A 21,788-nucleotide genomic window follows, 5' to 3' on the forward strand; every position below is an offset into this window, starting at 1 on the left:
GACACTTAATCTCTCCTACTTCAGTAAATACTTAGGTTTTTCCACATGGCTTTTTTTTGGCTATAAAAGACAGTAGGCAAAGGTCAAAAGTCTCTAGTTTTTACACTTAGTCCAGTATAAACAACTATCCCACCACTGAGGATATCCTGTTGTGTTCTGTTTTTGTAGTCCTCCTGCTCACCACCTGGGCTGAGCAGGGAGGTTCGATGAATTACGTAGAGGGCCAAAAAATATCAAAGTCTTCAATCTGTCCATTTAACAACTCTTAGTTGAAGAATGTCCCTTTGAGCTCAAATTTGTGCAGGGGTCCTATTTAGGCAGGTGTCAGAGTCTATTTGGCCTCATCTAAAGAAGAAAATCTACTCCAATATTACAGTGATTTCAAAATCAACTTAACATCTTGAAAGATCTGTTATCACTTTGAACTAAGTACTCTGAAAGCCAAATTTGCTAACTGTGTGCCTGGAACCTGTGTGTTTCACCAAAGTCTGAAAAGGAGCACAACTGGGAACTTGGTGAACTCAAAGTGGGTTTTCCTTTGCTTGTTTTGTTTGTTTTCTATTCAAAAAAGGAACTCATTCCAAATACTAATGACAGTTCATAGATGACTTATGACATGGCCCTCACATTAGCTGCTCTATCATATATAGGTCAATCAGAGGCACTGCTGTTGTCAGAAGGGACTCAGGTGTAACAGTCTTGTGGGCAATGAGGTGGAGTATTAGGACATGGGTGCTTTGTGGCAACTCCAGACTTCACCATACACCCCTCTTTCATCCTTTGCGTTATGTTTCCATCTCTCAGACTTCAGCTGACAATACTCCCATCCTTAGGATGATGGGTAAAAAGCTGGATTGTGACGTTACATATCAATTACCCTCCAATGAGTGAAGAAACCTGGGAACAGATTAAAACGGTTTGTGGCTGTTGAATTGCATTAGAACAGTTATTAGAAAGTTAGCCAGATTTCTTCATAGGTTGACACAATAATTGAATTACCCAATTCAAAGTCATCTCTGCACTCTCCCAAGATAGATGAGAGCAATATGGCCTAATTCCCAACTGGGAATGGAATTATCACTGCTGTCACATATACACTCTTTACAGGTGTACATAATGCCCAGGAATAAGTGTTAGACAGCATATATCTCAATGTTGTAGCTGTTACAGTTGAGAAATGAAAAAAACCCATCCTTCCATTGAAGGTAAAATTCATAAATAACCACCAGGAGGCACAATTCAGACAACTCATTCAAAGCCATCTATCAAAGGTAGGGAGAATTTGATCTGAAAAACAGAACAAAGATAAGAGATGACAGTCTGTCTATGATGTATTACTATCTAGATTAATCTGTAAACTCTCACTCACTCACTCTCTCTCTCCCTCTCTCTCTCTCTCTCTCCCACTCACCTGCAGAGATGTCGGTCAATTAGGCATTCCCGCTCTCTGTAAGGCCAAAACCAGAAAGATTCAGTAAAACAAAACACATTTGGTGACACGTTTGAATGCAGTAAGCAAATGCTGAATTTTACATCTACTAAAGACATGTACTGAAATAACACATATTGAACAAATGTTGCCAGGAAATATATGTAAGCATATAATATCTCATAGCCAGAAGAGAAGAGATTGGAACAAACTGAATCAGTACCACTATGTGCCATTAGAGGGCATTATAATTACACATGGATTACAGGAAGATGCTCTTTGTCTTCAGAGGGTCCACTGCCCAATATACCATAATCAACGTGTCTGAAGGCTGTATAGTGTTACAAGCTGTGCTGGTTTATACCATGTTTTTCAACTACTGATGTCTGTACAAAGAGGGAAAATCAATGTCAAGGTCACAGTCCAATGAGCTCGATAAATGAGTGTTTATTTTCTCTTGTGATTTGATGCCTTTCCCAAACCGTGAAATGGCACTTTCTCTGTTGTCTGAGTGCTCCCTAACAGGCAGGCTCAGCTGATATTCTGTGTGTGATTAATTTAGACAGGCTGACAGCAAGCTGTGTAAACATCCATTAGTAATTCATGGCCTGGTCCAGGAGCCGCAGGCTTCAATTGACCCACGCCCACAGTAAGCTCCCTTTCCCTCTCTGTTTCTCTTATTTTCTCTTGCTCTGTCTTATTTCCTTGCTTTCTTCCTTTTTTCTGCTCTCTCTCTCTCTCTCTCTCTCTCTCTCTCTCTCTCTCTTTCACTCACTCAGGGAAAACATAGAAAACAGAAAGGATTGCTTATTTCAGTCAATAACACTGATTAACCTATGTTAAAAAGATAAGGAGTTACATATCCCAAACAAGGACTATGAAACACTGATTTCAATGTTTCATATATAAGTGGTGAGCTCTGATATACTGTGATGATATAGGGAATATGTTTGAACAATGTTCCACTTCTATCTCATTGTCTACTTATTTTGTTTGGTTGGTGTTATGGCTGTTCAGAGAAGGATGATATGGATAAGTGATCCATGTTAGAGGGTGTCATAGTGTTTTACAAAACAAATTCCAACATGTTGGATATCACAGCAGTGTGTATGGAAGGGGTCTTATGCAGAATATCATATTGCAGTTTAATATCATATTAAGGCAGCTTAATAACATAGCCTGTTAACGAGAGTAGCTTTTTAGAAGGTTATAGCTGTAGGACTTTAGAAGTGGCTTAAGCAGAGATTTGGGGGACAGAAGCGAGTGCTTTCGGTAGTTGATGAGCGTTTGTCTTACTGTCACCCAGCAGCTCCTCAGCCATGAGACCATCCTGGCGGTTGCCCAGCACGAAAGCCAGGAAGGAGAGGATGAGTGCATCCATGATGCCCATGATGGCCAGTATGTAGGCCCAGCGCACTGAGCAGGCCCCTATGGTGTATTTATCCGTCTGCTCACCACACATACGCTTCACTTCATCTGAGTCCCAGCCATCCGGGTAAATCATACAGCCCAGTATCAGACACGTACCTGGGGAGAGGAAGGTGACAGTGTGAACCAGATAAACAGGTTAGATAGTAGGACCACACGGACAGACAGAGGAGTGTACAAGTGGGGGAGAGAGTCATAAGGATGGAGGTTACGTCAAACCACGCATGCAGTAAAAAAAAAAAAAAAAAAAACAACACAATCCTCTTCAACTCGCTGCCTCCCTCCTGCAGTCCTCTCACGGCTGCTGTTAATTCACTGAGAGATTGATTTTCCCTCGCTTGCTGCCTGACCCTGCAGCTCTCTCCGAAGGGAGAAAAAAAACCAAAATAAAAACAACAGCAGCAGCCGTGTGTCCCTAGAGACTGCCAATGACAAGACGTGTTGTCTATCAGAGCCAATAAACCATAGGCCACTGAAACCTAACAAAGGATTAACTGCTGGAAATACAGGTGGTGAGACGCAGAGCATGTGGGGAACCCCAGATTAAAACATTACCAGCCTGAAAACAAACTTAACTATAGAGCCCCGAACCCCTTTACAAAACAGCCAAGGAGGTATAAGACATATGCCAACAATCATTTGTAATGTTGTCATAAGCTTAGCTCTGTAACTGGGTAGATTCCCGCAGTGCAGCTTAAAGGCAGCAGTATGAATTAACTGTGCAGATGGATGTGGCCTTGTCAGAGCTGAGGAAGTGAAGCCAAAGACAGACCAGTCAGAGATGGGACGGCTCACAAGCGGAAGCTGTCAGGGGATTTTAAGAGCAGGATAATCCCAGGAATCACAGGGAAACAACCCCCCCCCCCCCTCCTCCTCACCCCCCCCACACACATGCACACACACATATACACACACGCACACACATACACACACACACATACACGCGCGCGAGCACACACACACAAGGCAATTGCTGTCCCAGAGAGCTAAATAAGCAGATGACATTGAGGGAGAAAGAGGGATGAATAGTTGAGTTGGTAAGAGGGAGATTTAGGAAGAGAGATACAGGGAATATGAATGAAAGAGAGAACACTGGTTAGTCAGGTGGGTCCCCATTGAGTTGCTGCTCTTGCTGTAATCCTCCGTTGTCCTACATATCATGAGTCAAACAGGAATAAGCATTGATCTTGAATTAGGAGCAATAATTAAATCACAGTAACTGAAAACAAGGTCTGCACTTTCATCTGTGGTTGTCACAGAAGACAGAGGACTGATTCAGGGACATGCCCACTCTGCTCTCACTAAAGAAACCGTTTTCCTCAATGAAAGTTTATGATCATGAGCCCTCTCTATTCCACTCCAGCCTGGGAGTCAAGAGAAGAAGGTCAAATATAATAAACTGTTCAATCTTTGACTCACTTCAGTCAACCATGTGCAGCAGCTGGGTTTCAGCTGGCATTTCTCACATTGCTTTTATGGGTAAGGACACTACTGGAAAAATATGTTTGCGCAGATCAAGAGCATGTGTGTAGGTAAGAAAGTGAGAGACATGAAAAGTATTGTTGTCTTTGAAGGACCCAACTGTACATTCGAGAATATATTTCTGGCTGCGCACATTAATTATAAGCCAATTACTTACATTTCTGCCTGAATTTTATGTGTATGAATAAGCGGGCCTGCACTTACTCATTTAACTCACCGATAGTAAGGATCTGCAAACACAGAATCAGAGAGGCTACACTTCTCATCACTCAAACAGACTCCAAAGAGTCTTCTTTAAACCAAGACGTCAGGGGGTCACAGGCAGGGGAAGTATGAATGAGGAGTCAAACCTTGCGCTTTTTTGTCCGTACGATCAAATTCTCGATATTCTGTCACAGCCTGTGCTTCAATCACACTTTGTTAATGTAAGAAGAGCATGGTACAGTAGCAGCACTTGGTAGCTGGGAAAAAGAGCATACTAAAGTCTCAAAACTCACACTGTAATATGATTTCACTCGCTCTCTGATATTCCCAAATCACACATACACAATCATTCCCTCACTGCTGTTCCCTCACTATTGTTACGGGAATAAAAAAACAAACAAAAAAACAACACTTGACAAACATTGTTAACATGCTCTATGGAACTCACTGGAACTACAAAACACACTAAAAAAGCACTGTATTTTTTAATATAATGTTCAAATGTTCTATGTCTTTCTACATACTTCATTTAAGATATGTTCATTTAAAGTAAACTTTGTGATGAAGTTTGTGAAACTGTAAATTTTGACGCTAAAATCTTTATATTTACTGCAAATGAATATCAGCCCCCGAAATTGGTCATTGGTCTCTTTGATCACTAATAGTTACTATCGGTCTCAGCCCTGAAAGATACATATCGGTCAACTCCTATTATGAATGCAGCCATGGTAGAGAGACCACGTGTGTCTGACTGTGTATGCAAGTGGAAAAGACAAAGCTTCTCACCCTTCATCACAGATACCTATATACTGTTTTCATCAGACAAGCAAAGTGTATTCTTTGACCAAATGGTATTAATTTGTGATTGAGGAGTTCTCTAAAAGTGAGGGCTGAAATGTCATGATCACCATTTACACCCATTTATTCTGGCACGGCAGCTGTCAGAAACTAATACTGCTGTGGAATGAGGAGCACAGATGCTGCATTGTGAGTGGCCTTTTTGTATGCAAACCGACAGGAGCAGACACATCGAGGTGCATGGAGGTGCTCCATTCTTCTTTTCCGTCAGTGTATCTTGTTCCACTTGTCACTCTGCTGATAAGGTTTTTATTCTCCATCATGGCAAAATGCAAGATGAGAAGGAGGAGATAGAGTTTACTGTATGGAAAGAGATAACGGAGAGAGAGAGAAAGTTGTCTCTCTTAATGGATTATGCCTGAATAGGAGTAGGCTAAGATTTGAGTGCCTTGGGAATGGGACTGAATGGAATTGGAGGGACGTGCTGTGCTGTTTGTCACCAAATATATTGTGTTTATAAAGAGTATTACTGTAGGATTTGTATTGCTTAGGGAAATTGCATACACTGTTTGGGAATGTTCTCCAGTGGTGGAAGGGGAGGAGCAGTGGGATGAAGAAAGAAAAAAATAAAAAAGGAGAAAGTAAAAATGTAAACAGGGCTGAGGTTGGCTGTTGGTTTTCAAATGATTCCCCAAATGCTCTCACTCTTTCTCTCTCTCTCTCTAACAACACAGGCTCTAACAAGAATTCTGCTACAGAGGCTCTTCAGTTACAACACAATGTTATATGTTCCTCCAAGAGAACCAAATGCAACTGTGAAGACCAACGAGGTTCATTTGTTTTGGCTTTGGGATTTTAGTAATTCTGGCATGGTGGGTAAAAATATATTCTTTACCAGGCAAGAAAATCCATGTAGCTTTTGCAAGAGTGTGGATGGTCCTCCAGGGAAAGCCATAAAATTGATCAAGGATTGAATTTACAGACCAATCTTTCTCTATAGAGGGTGCAGTAACAGCACATGTCTTTATGAAACACGGTGTGGGGGATGGCAGTACAGCATTATTAACCATTCCTCATGTCTGTGAGTTAAAAGAACCATGATGCTTACCTCAGATTTAACCTCTGTAGCTCTGAACTTGAGCTTACAGACACAGCTCATATGGGTGAGTTGGCTCTATTCATTTCAATGGCTTTACTGTATTAACTGACCAAATAAACAAGAGTGATGTGTGTGTGTGTGTGTGTGTGTGTGTGCATGCTTCCCAGACTATCCAAGAAATGAATGAATTACAAAGTAATCAGTCAAGTAGCTAACTTTAGCACATAATCTTGTTGCAGCCAGACAGCCAATGCAAGTTATAGTTTACCCACAGAAAGTAAATTTGACCCCATAAATCAGATGTCAGTTGCATCACTGGAACCGCTAAAAATGGGTAAAACTTGAACATGGCCTAAGTCTCTCTATTAAATTGTGTAATTTAATTGTGAGTCACAATTATTGTGAGTCCTAAGGCTCTAAAGTTGGGTATCTGCTGGCTGAGGTGAGACAAATCCTTAGACATGACGCTAGCAATCCTTCTAGCTGTCAGTCTTTTGAGCTATAAGGGAGTGATGTGCATGTACCTGAATGCAGCATCACTTCTCTCCACCTCTTGGCCAACCAAGAGAGCAATTTGTAACTGTCACAGTAGTAGCAACAACAAAGCATAAGCCTCTTTCTCTTTTTTTATATTGCTCTCTCTGTACACAACTTTGGTACAACCATCCACATATACATTGTGATAAGTTTACTTTCCCCTCTTTCAGCTAAAATCCCCTTTAGCTGAGCAAGCTGATGTCTCAAAGTGGAGGATGCCGTCTTGTGTGATTCTTGTGTAAGGTAGAACGGAAGAGCTGATTGGGAGCAGATGTTCCAATTAATTACTAACTGGTGCCAAAAGACCTACCGAGTATGAAATGTCTGCCAAAAAGGGTCCTGTGTGTTGAGAAAAGCAAGCCTTACTCATTTAAGTGCATGTGTCAGGCTCAGAGTAAAGTGATCGAAAAATGTTCTTTACTATTGTTATTTTAACACACTCGCATCAAACAGCAGTGCTGAACCATCCCAGCAGGGATCCTTGGATGTGTACCAGGGTATCTGAGTGGAATGTTTATCTGCCAGTAGAAAAGCAATTGCAAAACCTATTTCCTTCTCGATTGAAGACCAAGAGGAGTCCCTAGGATTCGTGTTTATGTACACATGGTCTACATAAGACTTGGACTCGTGCTGTGGATGACTCTGAAAAGCTCAGTTGGTCCTGTGAAACACACCTCAACTTTCATGTATGAAAAATATGGCCCTGCGTTTGTTTTCGTTCAGTCCGATTAGTGGAGTTTATCTTGATTCAGAAAGGATCTCTCTGATGTTCCCTTGATTTAGAATCTGTGACGACTCCCTAATGAGGGAAGCAGTTTCTCTGAATGTTTTACAGATTTTTTTTTCTCCACATGCTTTTGAAGTCAGGTGATGGGATTGTTCTAATATTCCTTAGATGTGAAAGAGAGGTTGAGCCCACTCAATTTAAATTTTAAAACAGCTGAAATCAGATTTTCTTCATATAAAATCTTTTCTGAAAGATGGTACAGAGAGGCACAGATGTCCCTCTTATCTGTGTTACATCCTAATAAAGCAACAGGTTACAGGGCTGGAGCACTGAGAAAAATAATGGTGCAAGAGAAGGTAAGACGTCCATGTGCTCAACTTAAATATTTAATGTAATGTTTCAGCAACATGTTCTGTACCCCTCAAATGTCCAGGTACAACATGTAGTGAAAGCGGACTGATGAATTCTGAATGCTGAATTGATGAAACAGCCAGACCAGATGAATAGTCTGGCCATTACATTGCTTGACTAGTCAGATCTATTGCTCTCAGAAGAGGGGGGAGAAAAAAAAACTGCCAGTGCAGATCAGCCTTTTCACCTTAGAGACTCTATAGTCCAGCTGTTGTGTGGCCAGCAGGATTGCTGCCACCAAGGGCACCTCTGCTCCATGCGGTGGGCTCAAGAGAACCAGCAAGATTGTGTGAATAGTGACTTCTGCGAACTCATCATTCAGAACACGGTTACTATGGAGATACGCCACATGCCCTCCTCATGCGCACCTGCCTGACTGTTACTAATTGCTCAACACCATGCTTGCGGATGCTCCGGAATGCCGAATGACGGGAGACGGCATGCGAGGGGAACGGCGTTTCCATGGCAACCCTTGCTGAGCTGATTTTCACGAGGCAAGTTGTCTGCAGCACCAGTTGCAGCCATGTATGAGGTTCACCTGTGAGTATGTGTCCTCTGCTCTATAACACAAATGAAAAGCATGCAATTCAACAACAGGTGTTACCTCTGGAGCATACTTACATACTTCAGCTCAGCAGGAAAACAAGCTTTAAGGTGAAGGTGTATTACTTAGAGCTCCTCATTGGCACCTCAGAGTTCAGTACATGAAATTTTTTTTCTGACCGACTCCATAATCAAGCCTAGAGTGTTTCCTGGGACGTGGTGATTTGCATTGCCTCCAGTACACTGCAATCCATGTCCTTAAAATTCCGCACTCATCTGTTTTTGCTCACAGTCATGGCACAACTAGTTGTTTCTGTCAGCACCATTCTGTCTTGTACAATGTGAGTGTGCTATTTCTCAACCTCAAATCTGGTTCGAAACAACTGATGTTACAAATGTTCCAAAGCAGCACAAAGGTATCTGTCTCAAAAGTGAATGTTTCTTTTGTTAGGTCCTGATATGTCATCAGACTGTATGTGCAGCCTAGTCTGAACTTCTCTATACTGCTGATAAATCAGACACCTGGATATTTCTTTTGCCTCTTATACAGGTCCGAGTGCTTTTGATCTATTTACAATAGATTTCATGTGATCTTCCTCCCTGGGATCTAGATAGCGCTTGTAGCTTTGCTTCGATTATGGTTTTTTCTTTTTTAGTCTGGAGGCACAGTGATATGACTATTAATGGCATCTCAGCTCAGATACCAGACAAACCCCATCCTGTATTATGACTTCATCAAACATTGGACTGAAATGAAGTCATGAGAGACACGGAATTTCTCTTTCCATACACCTCTCTCTATCTCACTCAGATTCTCAGTACATCCCTGATGCGGCCCAGCCAGAGGGGCTGCTCCCGCACAGTGGAACGGACTAATTTGGTGACTGATGGAATTTTTTTCTGGAATGAAACTGATGAGAAGGAAGAAGGACACCTAGACTGGAACCTTGCCTTTGATCACGGCTCAAGATGGTGCATGCTGGTTTCATCTCTAAGGTCTGACAGACAGTGTTGCTGGGGCTCTAAAGATCAAACGAGAGGGGAGCGACTTGCTTTGATTTCAGCAAATTTCCAACAAACAGTGAAGGTATGATAGATATGGACAGTACTGGGGAGGGATTCAGAGACATGTTGCTTACCTTACCTTTCTGTCTGTACAGTTTTACTTCTTTCACTTACCTCCTGTTGATGCTGATAAATAGCTGAAACAGGAACCTGAAGAGTACATCTATCAATCTCATGTCTCACACACACACACACACACAGACACACACACACACACACACAATAACACGTACTGCGGTCTCACTTTAAGGGTCACAGTGCCCTTGTCCCCTCTCCGTCTCTCAGAGAGAAAAGAATAAATCAGCAGCCCTCCCCTCTCTCATAGGCACTTGCTCCAGTCCAGTGAAAAATACAAATGGGGAATCCATAGATAAATAAGCTTTGATCCTTTTGTGTTAGTGGAGTCATTCTTTTGAAATATATCAGGACAGATTTGAAATATAAAATGAGGCAATGAAAAAAAGAAGGCTTGTGAATTCTGATTTGAGAAATATTCTTTGTGTTTGTGAAACACAAACCACAAGTAATGCAAGTTACAATCAAAGAAAAATGTTTTCTGTGTCTTGCTGCTCAATCACGCTGACTGTGATCTGTTTGAGCGCTCTCTCTCTCTCTCTCTCTCTCTCTCTCTCTCTCTGTGCATGTGTGTTAGTGAAGGCAAGTGAGGACAATAATTTCTGCACTTTATCTGCCTCTCTTTAGTCCTCTGGGCCTCATCAGTAAGATTAAGAGTGTAACTCTCTTGCCTTCAGCCCTAATTAAGCTGAGTTCATCTCGCGTTGTTTCCTAATTAAAGAGTGAAGGCATTAAGTGCTTGTTCAGGACAGGTTTTATAAACAATCTGACAGTGAGTGTGAGTGAGCTCTCACTAGACCACCTCAACCCTGGCTTCAGTCAAGTGTTCTGAGCTTGAATTAGCTTGCGGCTTTGTCAGCCTGACTTGTTTGAGTAAGAGGAGCTGAAGTTCATCTCTAAGTTTCCATGCTAGTTTGAAGACATGCCCACAGAGATTTTGAATTGATATTTTTAAATGATGTTTTTTCATGCTTACATTGGCAATATATGCATGTGCTGTTCATACTTGAGGTGCTATAGCTCTGCTTTTTTATTTAAGCCTGCTGCCACTTTAGGAGGTTCGTTGTGCGATTTGCCGGGGGGAGGGGGGTTTCCCCCCCTCTGGTCTACATATCCCTGCCTCTGCTGAATTATTTTTATCCCCGGAAGAGACGAAATTTATCCCCCCCCTCATCATGATTAATTTCTACTTTACCAATAGACCATATAAAATACCTAAAATAAAAATATTTTTAAAATATATCTAAATAAAGTGCTGCAACCTGAGAACAGTCTATAGTGCAAACAACAATAAAATCAGAAATGGGCTATCACTGTCAGCACTCGCGCTTGTGTGACAATAGTGATGACACCGTGGCTATGCGATGATCCTGGTTCCATTGGCCTTGATCCATGCACAGCTTTTAAGAATGTCACCAAGCACAAATAGTCTATTTCAGTGTGAAAACTACAGCTAGCTAGCCAAATGAAAGAAAAATGAAAAGAATTCAGAGCAGCATTTCGTTGTATTTACAGGACCCTCGCAAAAAAATCCTAGAAATATTACAACTGAGAATGAGACTACAGCAGCTACTGTTATTAGGATGGAGGGCAACTTAGCGGGATTAAAGTCTGGCATGTTTTGTTTTGTTTTGTATGATCGCAGCCCCTATGTGTCCGCATGAGGAAAGGACAAAGCATGAGAGTGAAAATATCGCGCAGGGCTACTTGATGAATTAAATGTAAAACATGGATGAAAATATTCCTGGAAATGCAGTGGTTAAGTTCAAGTTCCAAAATTGTTCTATAATTATTCTATAAATGTTGCTTTAACAGTTCCAAGGAATAGCCTAACAGGCTTCATAGTCTACTGTATACAGGTCCACTGTGGTTCATGATTTATTTTCATGAATAAAAACGTTTCAAAAACATCCCCCTCTCTGATTTTTTCACAAATCACACCCTGGGGAGGTTGATGTTCTGATCATCTTCAAAGACCTCAATTACTCGACTCAGTGACATAAAATACAAAGAATGTGAAATGGGATTAAAAGAAGAGTTCATATAAAGAACTGAGAGAAATCTTGAATTTTTCCTATTAGCACAATATTTAGAATTTTAAGGCAACTGAATAATTTCATGACCTCACATTTCGTACACTTTGCATTAATGAACTGTATTACAGCAATATGGCTGAAGCACCTGCTTAGATGTAGGAATACATTCAGCAGCAACCTCATAAAGTTATTAATAAAACTGCTGTTCATCACCTTTACTTTTTAGCAAAAGGAAAAGAGGAACAGCCATACAGACATTGGTATGGGACCTCTGCTTTTTCTTATGATTAAGTGCAATAAGTATCAGGTCTCTCAACATGTGCGGTCGGCAGCAATCAACAGGCCTATTCTCCCTAATCATTTTAACTCTCCATAATCAGGATAATTATTGGGAAAGTTCCTCTACTTGCTCTGTCTCCCATTAGGAACAAGATCTAGAATCTAGTAATGATAACAAAAGGGCAGTTTACTACAGTGTCTGTTTGGTGGCTCTTCAGACCACTGCTAATGTCACTGCAGTGTGAAGGTCATTTTGAGCTTAAATTGCCAGATTTTACATGCACCCTATCAAAGACGCATTGACTCAGGACAGATTAAAGGTCGAGTCTTAATGGTGTATGGGTATTTTTAACCACTTGATGCTAATCTCTCCTGCAATACTTCAGCACTGATACTGGGGACTGCATTTTTAAATACACTGATTGACAAAGAGTTTTCTCAAAACAGTTTTCAAGTCAACAGACTTTAACAGACTGCACTTTAGAACTATGGAAACAATACCTCTCATGTGCTAACGTGGACTTTGACAACCTAATTGTTACTAATGTTGATAATATTGCAACACATATCAACCTAAAGAATGCGCTTCCAAACACCTTTTTCTTCTGCTTTTTTAATTTCTTATGCTGTTTTACTCCATACTGAACTGTAATTCTTTTCCATCGTAAAGCCTCACAGTCGAATCTCCCCAAGGCGCCTTTCCCTGTGGCGCTTGATGATTAAACGATTAGCGCTGTCCATGCAGACGCATTCCTCGCCCCTCGAATTCATTCTGGAAAAGGTCTCGTCATCTCTGCCGTTAGTGTCATCATAGATTCTGTAAACTACCCGGCGGTGATCCCATCATTTCCCTTTCATTTACAGCGCAACGCAGAGATTAATGCCACTGCCCATCCGCGGAACCAGGACCACAATCATCCATGGTACACGAAACAGGCATTCATAGTCAGCGCTCTGAGGCAGTAATGCGACTCCACCTGAGTACATTACTTCACTTCACCCAACTGAATTTTTGTAATCAGTCTCATTTATGTGACCGTTTACACGACACTTTACCTTAGTCAGGTCCATAGCTAATTACCTCCGGCAAGGAGGTTATGTTTTCAGTGCTATTTGTTATTTGTTTGTTCGTTTGTTGTCTGTCTGCCTGTTTGTCAGCAGGATTACGGAAAACTACAGGGCCGATTTTCATGAAACTTCGTGGACGAGTGTAGCGTGGGCCAAGGAAGAACCCGTTAATGTTTGGAGCGGATCCGAGTCACAGGGTGGATCCACGTATTATCTTCCACTTTTTTTTTTAGCATTGCAAAAATGTGACTGATTTTAATTTGTCGCGCATGCGTGAACCCCTCGTCATTTCAGTGAATAGTGTGCCGCGACTACACATACAACAGAACATAACAGCCACCTCAGACATCACTGTAGAAACAAATACACCAGGTATGTATGAAATAAGCAATGTCTAAATGATCCTTATCCTTTTTTCCAAGTCGATATGACTAAAGTACGCCTATTTAATGGTTATTCTGAACTACCACAACACGCGCATAATCGCTAATCTTTTCTTACAATAAATAACATCCATGCAGATTGTCTTCATTTGAACAAGCAGTGTTTTGACTTAAAATATGTTGCAGGATCCACCATTTTAGTGGTGTCACATTCATACCGCTCATTGTTACATCTGCACCGCACTTTCTCTATATGCTACCTGCGTTTAGGTTGTAACACGGGACATGTTCACGGTTTTGTTAAATTCTTAACAAACCATCTGTTACTGAGTAATTCTTGCTTAACTTTCGGAAAGTAATTATGTATGACTCCTCTGTACCCGAATTTCACATCTTTTAAGTTTCTCGTCTTTGCGTAGAACGAATTAGAATAGAGACCTGTCAAAAAGTGTTACGATTGTGGTGTTCTGTCGAGTTGTGCTACTTAACGATATGTGCTACCAAGAGCACAATCTTGGGTTATAGTTAGAGGCGGGGTTAGACTCTGCAATCAATTGGCGCTGTGGTAACATTTCTAAGGTAGCACAACTCGTCAAAACACCGGCTCTAAAATTTGTATTAATGTGAAACAAAGAGGCTGCGGGATCATTGGCAGTAAGTGAGGACTCAGAAAAGTGAGACAAAACATGACAAAGAGCAGTAACAAGAACAGTTATTACCTCTGCCAATGAGGTTATGTTTTCAGTTCCGTTTGTTTGATCATGGATCAAAGCAATGTATGTTGGGTTCACTCGCTATGAAGACGCTAAGTCTTTCTCATGGGCATGTAGGCTATATGCGTACCGAGAGTGTAATACTACGTTCTTTGTTTGGTTTACATGTGTATATGTATGTGCCTACTTTGTGCATCTAATTGGTGTTATCTGTCTCTTGCAGAGCCACACACACTGAACAAACATCTCTGTATACACATTGTTTGTACATAAATCTCTACACATACACACATTCACACACACACACTCCACACACATTCTTTTCAATAAAAACCATTAAAGGAACAGCTTGTCTCGCAATCTGACTGGATGTGCCCTAGTGGCCACATTTTTTGGAACCACATACAGTCCTTTATACACAAACACCATAACATCTACAGACAAAACTACATGCATAGCCACCATGCCTAGATCAAAATCCAGAAGTGCATCGCACAGAAGGAAGCAAAGTGCAGAATGCAAGAGGAGAGCACGGATTGAAGAAACTCCAGAAGCTACAAACAAGCGGCTAGCTTCAGTTAGGGAGGGAATGCAAAAACATAGAGCAAAGGAGACTCCAGAGGCTAGGCACAAACGGCTAGCTTTAGATAAAGAGCGCAAACGACGACAGAGAGCGAAGGAGACTCCAGAGGCTAGAGACAAGCGGCTAGCTTTGGATAAAGAGCGCAAACAGCGACAGAGAGCGAAGGAGACTCCAGAGGCTAGAGACAAACGGCTAGCTTTGGATAAAGAGCGCAAACGGCAACAGAGAGCAGAGGAAACACCAGAAGCTGCACATAGGCAACGAGCTTCAGTGAGGGAGGGAATGCTGGAAAAACGTGGTGCGTTCCCTGCCAGTAGGTATTCTCACCGTTATACTTGGAGATTTCAACATAGATCTTTAAAGATCCAACACACAGCATATTGCTCACAGTGGAGAAGCTTGGGTTCCACCAGCATGTGACAAAGCCAACCACAGACCAAGGGTCATTCCTGGACCATGCTTACACCAATGTCAAAAACAGTGTATCTACTTAGGTTACTGATGTCTGTTTTTCAAACCATGACATGGTTTGTGTGTATTCCTATCATTCAAGCTTTTCTTTAGTAGTGCATTGTATTATATTTTTTTCTGAATTGTTTGGATGATGTTATGGTATTTGCTTTCATATTGTATATATGTAATTACTAAATGATTTGTGTGATCAGACTTCCTGAATAAATGGGTATAAAAGCTGTTCATGTATGTTAATACAGCTTTGTTCTGTTTCAGGATTTGATATGTGTAATTTTAGTTATGCACAGGGAAACATGTTAAATTCCTTGTGCTAATGGAAGGGGACTTCCCACATTAGCCAAACCTCTCACTGTCACTAAAAAACTAACACTAAAACTAATTAAAACTAAACTAAAACTAGTCAGTTCCTCAAAATAAAATAAAACTACTTATGCACTTGTAAAACAGTCTACGCTAAAATCAAGAACCAAACTAAAAGACTAAATAAAATAAACTTAATAAAACTAAGCTAAGATCAAGACCAAACTAAAAGACTAAATAAAAGTAATAAAACTTCAAAATCATAATAACCCTGCAACAGGATATGCTACAACCATCTTACCGATACTTAACAACAAAGATGCCTTTGTGAGCATATCACCAGGGTTGTCAAGTGGGCACCTTTCTTCACATGTCCCCAAGTAGTCTGTGAGCATCTCCCCTATAATCACTGGCTCACTTTTTCAGCAGCCTCAGACGACTCCTTTAAAGCTCCTTTGAGTGACCGTTCTCAAAAAACAAACTCCAGTAGAAGTGTTGTGGTTGATGTAGCTACAAAGCCTCCAACACCTATCTCCACTGCTCTTGTGTGTGCCTGTCATCCTCGTTCTCTTGCTTCCACTATCAGCTCCGCATACTTTAGCTGCTTCCTTTCGGAGGCTAGCTCAATGACATCTTCAAGGGGAATCATTAACCTAATAAAGTAAACAATACGCTCACTCTCAGAATACAACACCATGTCTGGTCCCATAGTAGTCACAACAATACATTGTGAAACTTGAAGTTTCCTTCCAACAGCAGCCAGCAATCTCCAATCCCGTGCTTTGCCCCATTTGGCAGTACTGTTTGTACATGCCTAATGTCCACTTTTCTGCCCCTGTAGCTCAAAAAAAATTCTACTGTCCCTGTCAATCACCAGCAAAGAGTTAATCTCAACTTGATTACTCTAAAACAAGCACACCGGTGGTTTTAGAACCTGACTATGTCTCCTCGTATTGCAACTCTGGGTCAAGCTAGTTTTACAACCTGACAGAATATGTTTTAATGTATGACAAATGTATGACAGAATATGTTTTACACTGTATGACAAATACTACAATTATTTTACTGTTTGAAAATTTTAACTTACTAAATCATACTGGTTTTTCTAATAAGGTTCCTTTTTATATACAAATTTAAATTTGACTCAAGTAAAAGTTTCTTCCTTGTGAACATACAAATTTTTGTGACAAATGTTTTTGGAGAACATTATGAATATGGCTGCATGTTATTTCAATTTAAGCATTTGATATTTGTACATATTAAGATTATAATAAAGTGTTTTCTGGTTTTCACAAATGTATGTTAAGTATGTGAAATATTTTCAATTTAGAATTACACAATGCACATCTAACATGATTAGGCTTCACCTTGGCGCAAGCATATTTTGACATAATTCTTCACATAATAGTTTTGCACATATATCCAGACATATATAGTGGGTGCAGCTGCAGATTTTAATATCATAAAAGAGTGGCCTTGTCGGAGGATCGCGCTCTCCCAGCGTCCTTCTAGTTACAGCTGCCGAGGAGGTAATGCTTTCGGTGCGGTTTGCGTGTTTGTTGGTTCGTCTGTCTGTTTGTTAGCAGGATTCCAGAAGAACTACCTGGGCGATTTTCTTGAGACCTTGTGGAAGGGTGTAGCGTGGACCAAGGAAGAACCCATTAAATTTTGGAGCGGATCCGAGTCACGGGGTGGATCCACGTATTATTTCCCACATTAGTTAACATTGCGAGTTAGGACAAAAATGAACTGAATTTATCGCGCATGCGCGAACCCTTTGTAATTAGAGTGGATGGTGTGTCGCGACTAAACATACAACAAAACATAACAGCCTCCTCAAACGTCACTGTAAACATAAAAGCAGCAAGTATGTATGAAATAAGCAATGTCTTAATTATCCTTACTGTTTTTTTTTCTAAGTTGATATGGCCAAAAAAAGCCCATTTAAAGGTGAGCTTGCATAACACACGGATTATCGCAAATCTTTCCTTATGATAAATTAGCTTTCACAATCATAAATTCCGACTTTGTTGATCCAACAGTTTTGGTAATATGTCCAGACATATAAAGTGTTTACGGTTGCAGATTTGAATATAGAAGAGTGGACTATTGGCGGACCTTGGCGGAGGTCTGCGCTCTCCGAGTGCCCTTCCTTTAAATAGAATCGTCTTGATTTGTGGAGAGTGATCACAAAAGCTCTTTTCAATCACTTTCTCCAAGTTGTTCTCGCTTCCGTTTATTCAGTTAGCCACCATTCCATCATGGTAGTTAGATACAGTTTAGTTCAAAAAGATTGTGACTCTTCAATCATTGTTCTCGGCCACTTTACTGTAAAATGGTGCCCCCTTTCAGGTATCACTGCTGTCACCCATGCTTTTCTTGAATGATCATGAAAATATATCCAGAAAACATAACCCTAAATAATATGTCCTTGTCAGTCTATGCAACACAGCACTAAATATTAAGCAAAAACCCATGTATTCACTTCATAAACAAATCTGCCGTAATCTAATATGACTTTAAATGTCTGATTGCAAAGAGCCCAATGATGACATATATTGTGTTTATTCAGAGTAGTATATGAGGTAAAAAGGCCTTGACACTGATGTTGTCAGCATTTGCATTTAATCACTTTTGAGTTTAACCAATTTATGGGCAGACTCTTCTGGATCTTCAGGAGAAATTTTGTCCACAAGCTGATTGTCTTAACATTTTAAGCACACATATGATTTTTCTTAAGCACCAGCCCTTAGTGTACAGCTAATGGTTATCTGTGTTTGTTTAACCCCACTTCAATCATGTTACGTCATCCTACTAATCCTCTGAGAGCTTGCCTGTCAATCACAATATCCCTGACAAGGAATCTGATCTCATCATTGGCTTTGGTGCTGTGGACAGTTCAAGGAAAACAGCTATGGCACTATGGTTTAGACTGTGAATTGATGGAAGGGAAAGAAGCTATTTGCTTTAACAACAAAAGAACATGGTCTCAGCCCACTAAGAAACAAGGAGATAGATACCACTTAGACTAATGTCTCTGCTTGTAAGCAAATAAAGCTGTAAAGTGACAGGAACTCTCTTATTAGCTACACTTTGTGATGTCTGGGAGATAGTTTCCTGGATCAATAAACCTCTAGCAATCAAATGGGCCTTTTATTGTTGAGGGCTAATGCCAGCTTTCCATCTTTCAGGACCCATTTAACCAGAGAGCACATCTGTTCAGCCCACTTAACCAGACAAAAAGCTGCATATTCAAAATAGAACCTACAATTGCTAATAACTGAATATCTCCACAACTTTGGTCCTGTATATGCTGGATGAAGTACCTTAAATCGAAATATGGATGGTTGAGTAAATGATGATTCTGTCCATCAGTGCTCAATCAGTTTTGAGGGTTTTCAGAAAGATTCCCATCTGGGTGTGGAGCCAAAAATCAAGCATTGACAGTCTGGTCTACCCTGATCGGTTTATATGGTGGACAAGTCCTAGAATCAAACAGTGTTTTATGACCATGATAGACACTTGATGTCCCTGTCCATGTAAACATACTGTACAGGAGAAACAGACAATGCCTTGACAAAGCTTAGAGAACAAAACATTGTATAGGCTTAACATATCTTCACCCAAGTGCAGAGATGTGAAATGTATAGGGATGTATATTCAGCTGAGATGAATATAAGAATCTTGAAGAGGAAGAAGGCCTTAAAGCTAGACCATGGTATTGCTGTCCTATCATTACAGTATCCATAGAAAAGCCAGCTGTCAAATACTGTGGTCTTCCTTATTTAAGTATAGTTTTTTAAAACTAATGCAAAGACATGTTGAAAGCTGGGAAATATTTATTTATTTACATAAGAAGAAAATAGATCTTGAGAGCTGCAGATATTCTGAGAGCATCCACAAATAACATCCTCTGCCATAACACCTTGTCATTAGAGCTTTTAGATGAAGTGCCGTCGGTGCATATTCAAAGCCAGCTGAACAGTCAAAGAGGACAGATATTTCTGAAAACATTTCAGGCTATATACATTTTCTACCTTGAACTGCAGCTTCTTGGGAAATGGGATGAATGAAAAAGACAGAAATAATGAAACTGCAAAACACAAGGGAAGAAAGAGACAATGACAGAGAGGGTCATGTAAACATTACTGGGAGATGGTTAAGAGAATGAAGGAGACTAGGCAGTTGATGCCGTATCTTATCACACTCTGGATCAAAGCTCTGTGATGTCCTTGGATCAATTGAAGACTTAAGACAGGTGACAAGACTAGTGCTTTTGCTATCATTGCCAATGCTGACTTCATACAGCTCCCAAGAAACACACACCCTTAATGCTTATAGTATAGTACCATACATCTGACTGTCTCTTCAAACAGTTGCATTATTTTTCCTTAAATTATGATTCCTCTTACATCTTTTTAACTCTATCTATATATAGAAAAACACTGCTAGACAAAATATTTCAAGAGGAAGAAATTGTTGGTCTTTGTTCCAACTTTCATCTTACCAAAAAAAAAAAAAAAAGAAACCAAAGACATAAACACCCCAGCTGTGTTCATTGCATAAGCTTATGTTTTAATATTTCCCACGATGATGCAGTGGAGCTCTGGATTTCCTCTAAATAATTTCTGTTAGGGTGTTTGTGTTAAGCCTACAATTACAGTTTCATGAAAAAACACAGGCTGGCCATAAACAGCACAACAACCAACAAGAATTCTTTTTAGGTAGACACTAGTTGTTTGCAAATAAACAGAACTAAAGAGTCATAGTCATCTTAACATTTTAAACACTAGAGTTCTCAGTCTTAAAAACTTTGGCCTTCAGATGACATACTGTTTCCAAATAAAAAATATTTAGGTAAGGATTGATTATGCTGATGGAAAAGACATATTACTATTGGTATCATATGTGAGGGACCAATTTTGAGGGAAAACAAAGATAAGTGTGGGCCACTTAAGGAGTGCAAGCCAGCTTTGACACATTCGGCATACCATACGCTATTTAGCCAACATGTGTTTCACTGAGAACGTGTATTATAAAGTAAATTCCATGAACCTAACATTGTTTTCCTAACATTTTTAGTCTGGATCTAAATCTGTTAATTTGGTCAGAGTGATGCTGCCAGCCATAGGATTTGCATTAGCGAAGGTTGTGTTGCCAATGTTTCACATGCCTGTAAGTTTTATACTAAGACCTAAGTCAAACAACACTGTCATCAGATCCCTCGCCAGTGCCACTCACCAGCTGCCAGCTGCATCCATCCGCAGATTTTATACACGGTGGCGGTGCTGCAGAAGAAGAAGAGAGCGAAGCATCCGATACAAGTGAGGACCAACACCATGGACATCCCGATGAAGAAGGACGCAGCCTTGAAGGCGCTCGATGGGATGGAGCTGAATTCAGTAAAGCTGCCCTGACACGTCAGGTCGCGGGAAATACCGTTACCGATGCAATAGTGGAACAGGCCGAAGTAACCGGCTTGGGGCGTGTCGACACCATCGCCAATCCAGTAGGGCTGAATGAAGCACACCACGTTTACTATGGCGAAGAGGATGGTGAAGATGGCCCAGAGTACCCCGATTGCACGAGAGTTACGGACATAATTGGTCTGGTAGATTTTTGCTGCCTCCGAAGCCGGGAGCATCGCTGCTGGTGTCCCTGGCACCATTCTTGAGTTTAGTTTGTATTTTTCGCTGGACTGGCAACTACAGAGAGATGACAGAACGGTTCGCAAAATAGCTTCAAATTGCGCTGCTTTACGCGAAGTGGCGGTTATTTAGCTGTTTGTGTCTGCCCCTGACATCGCTTTCTGATTTCAGAGCGGTTTCTATCCACGAGCCATTAGTCCGATACAGTCACGAGTAACGGTGATGTAGAAAACTCCTTAGCAACCGATGGATGGGCTAATAATCATCCCCAAAACGAATGTAGCCTTTCAAACTCTTTTCTGGACACTATGCTCCAGGACTATTGTGCCCCTCACACAATAACCTACGGTACACCCCAGTTCATGATCGAACGGTCGCTGCGATCGAAAAACGTGTAAGTGTTCTTTCCAAAGTTCTCCGTAATTCAAACAATCGCATAATCAGTATTCAAACTGTATCGAAACAGCTGTGCAGACATCAAACATGAATCTAAAAAAATCAAAATG

General features: G+C 40.7%; 1 protein-coding gene across 2 annotated transcripts; it reads right to left on the minus strand.

Moving 5' to 3' along the window:
- Positions 1-1,373: 1,373 nt before the first annotated feature.
- Positions 1,374-21,323, minus strand: lhfpl3 (LHFPL tetraspan subfamily member 3). 2 transcript variants are annotated; one of them, XM_030783037.1, is made up of 3 exons: positions 20,876-21,323; positions 2,726-2,956; positions 1,374-1,447 (listed from the first exon to the last, which is right to left on the minus strand). In XM_030783037.1, the coding sequence occupies exons 1-3, from the start codon at positions 21,300-21,302 to the stop codon at positions 1,431-1,433; spliced, it is 675 nt and encodes a 224-aa protein (XP_030638897.1). In that variant the 5' UTR covers positions 21,303-21,323; the 3' UTR covers positions 1,374-1,430. The 2 variants fall into 2 exon arrangements, with proteins under 2 accessions (XP_030638897.1, XP_030638889.1); XM_030783029.1 differs by lacking the exon at positions 1,374-1,447 and having other exon boundaries at positions 2,658-2,956.
- Positions 21,324-21,788: the final 465 nt, after the last annotated feature.

The sequence above is a fragment of the Chanos chanos genome, chromosome 1, assembly GCF_902362185.1.
Source record: "Chanos chanos chromosome 1, fChaCha1.1, whole genome shotgun sequence".
NCBI lineage: Eukaryota > Metazoa > Chordata > Actinopteri > Gonorynchiformes > Chanidae > Chanos > Chanos chanos.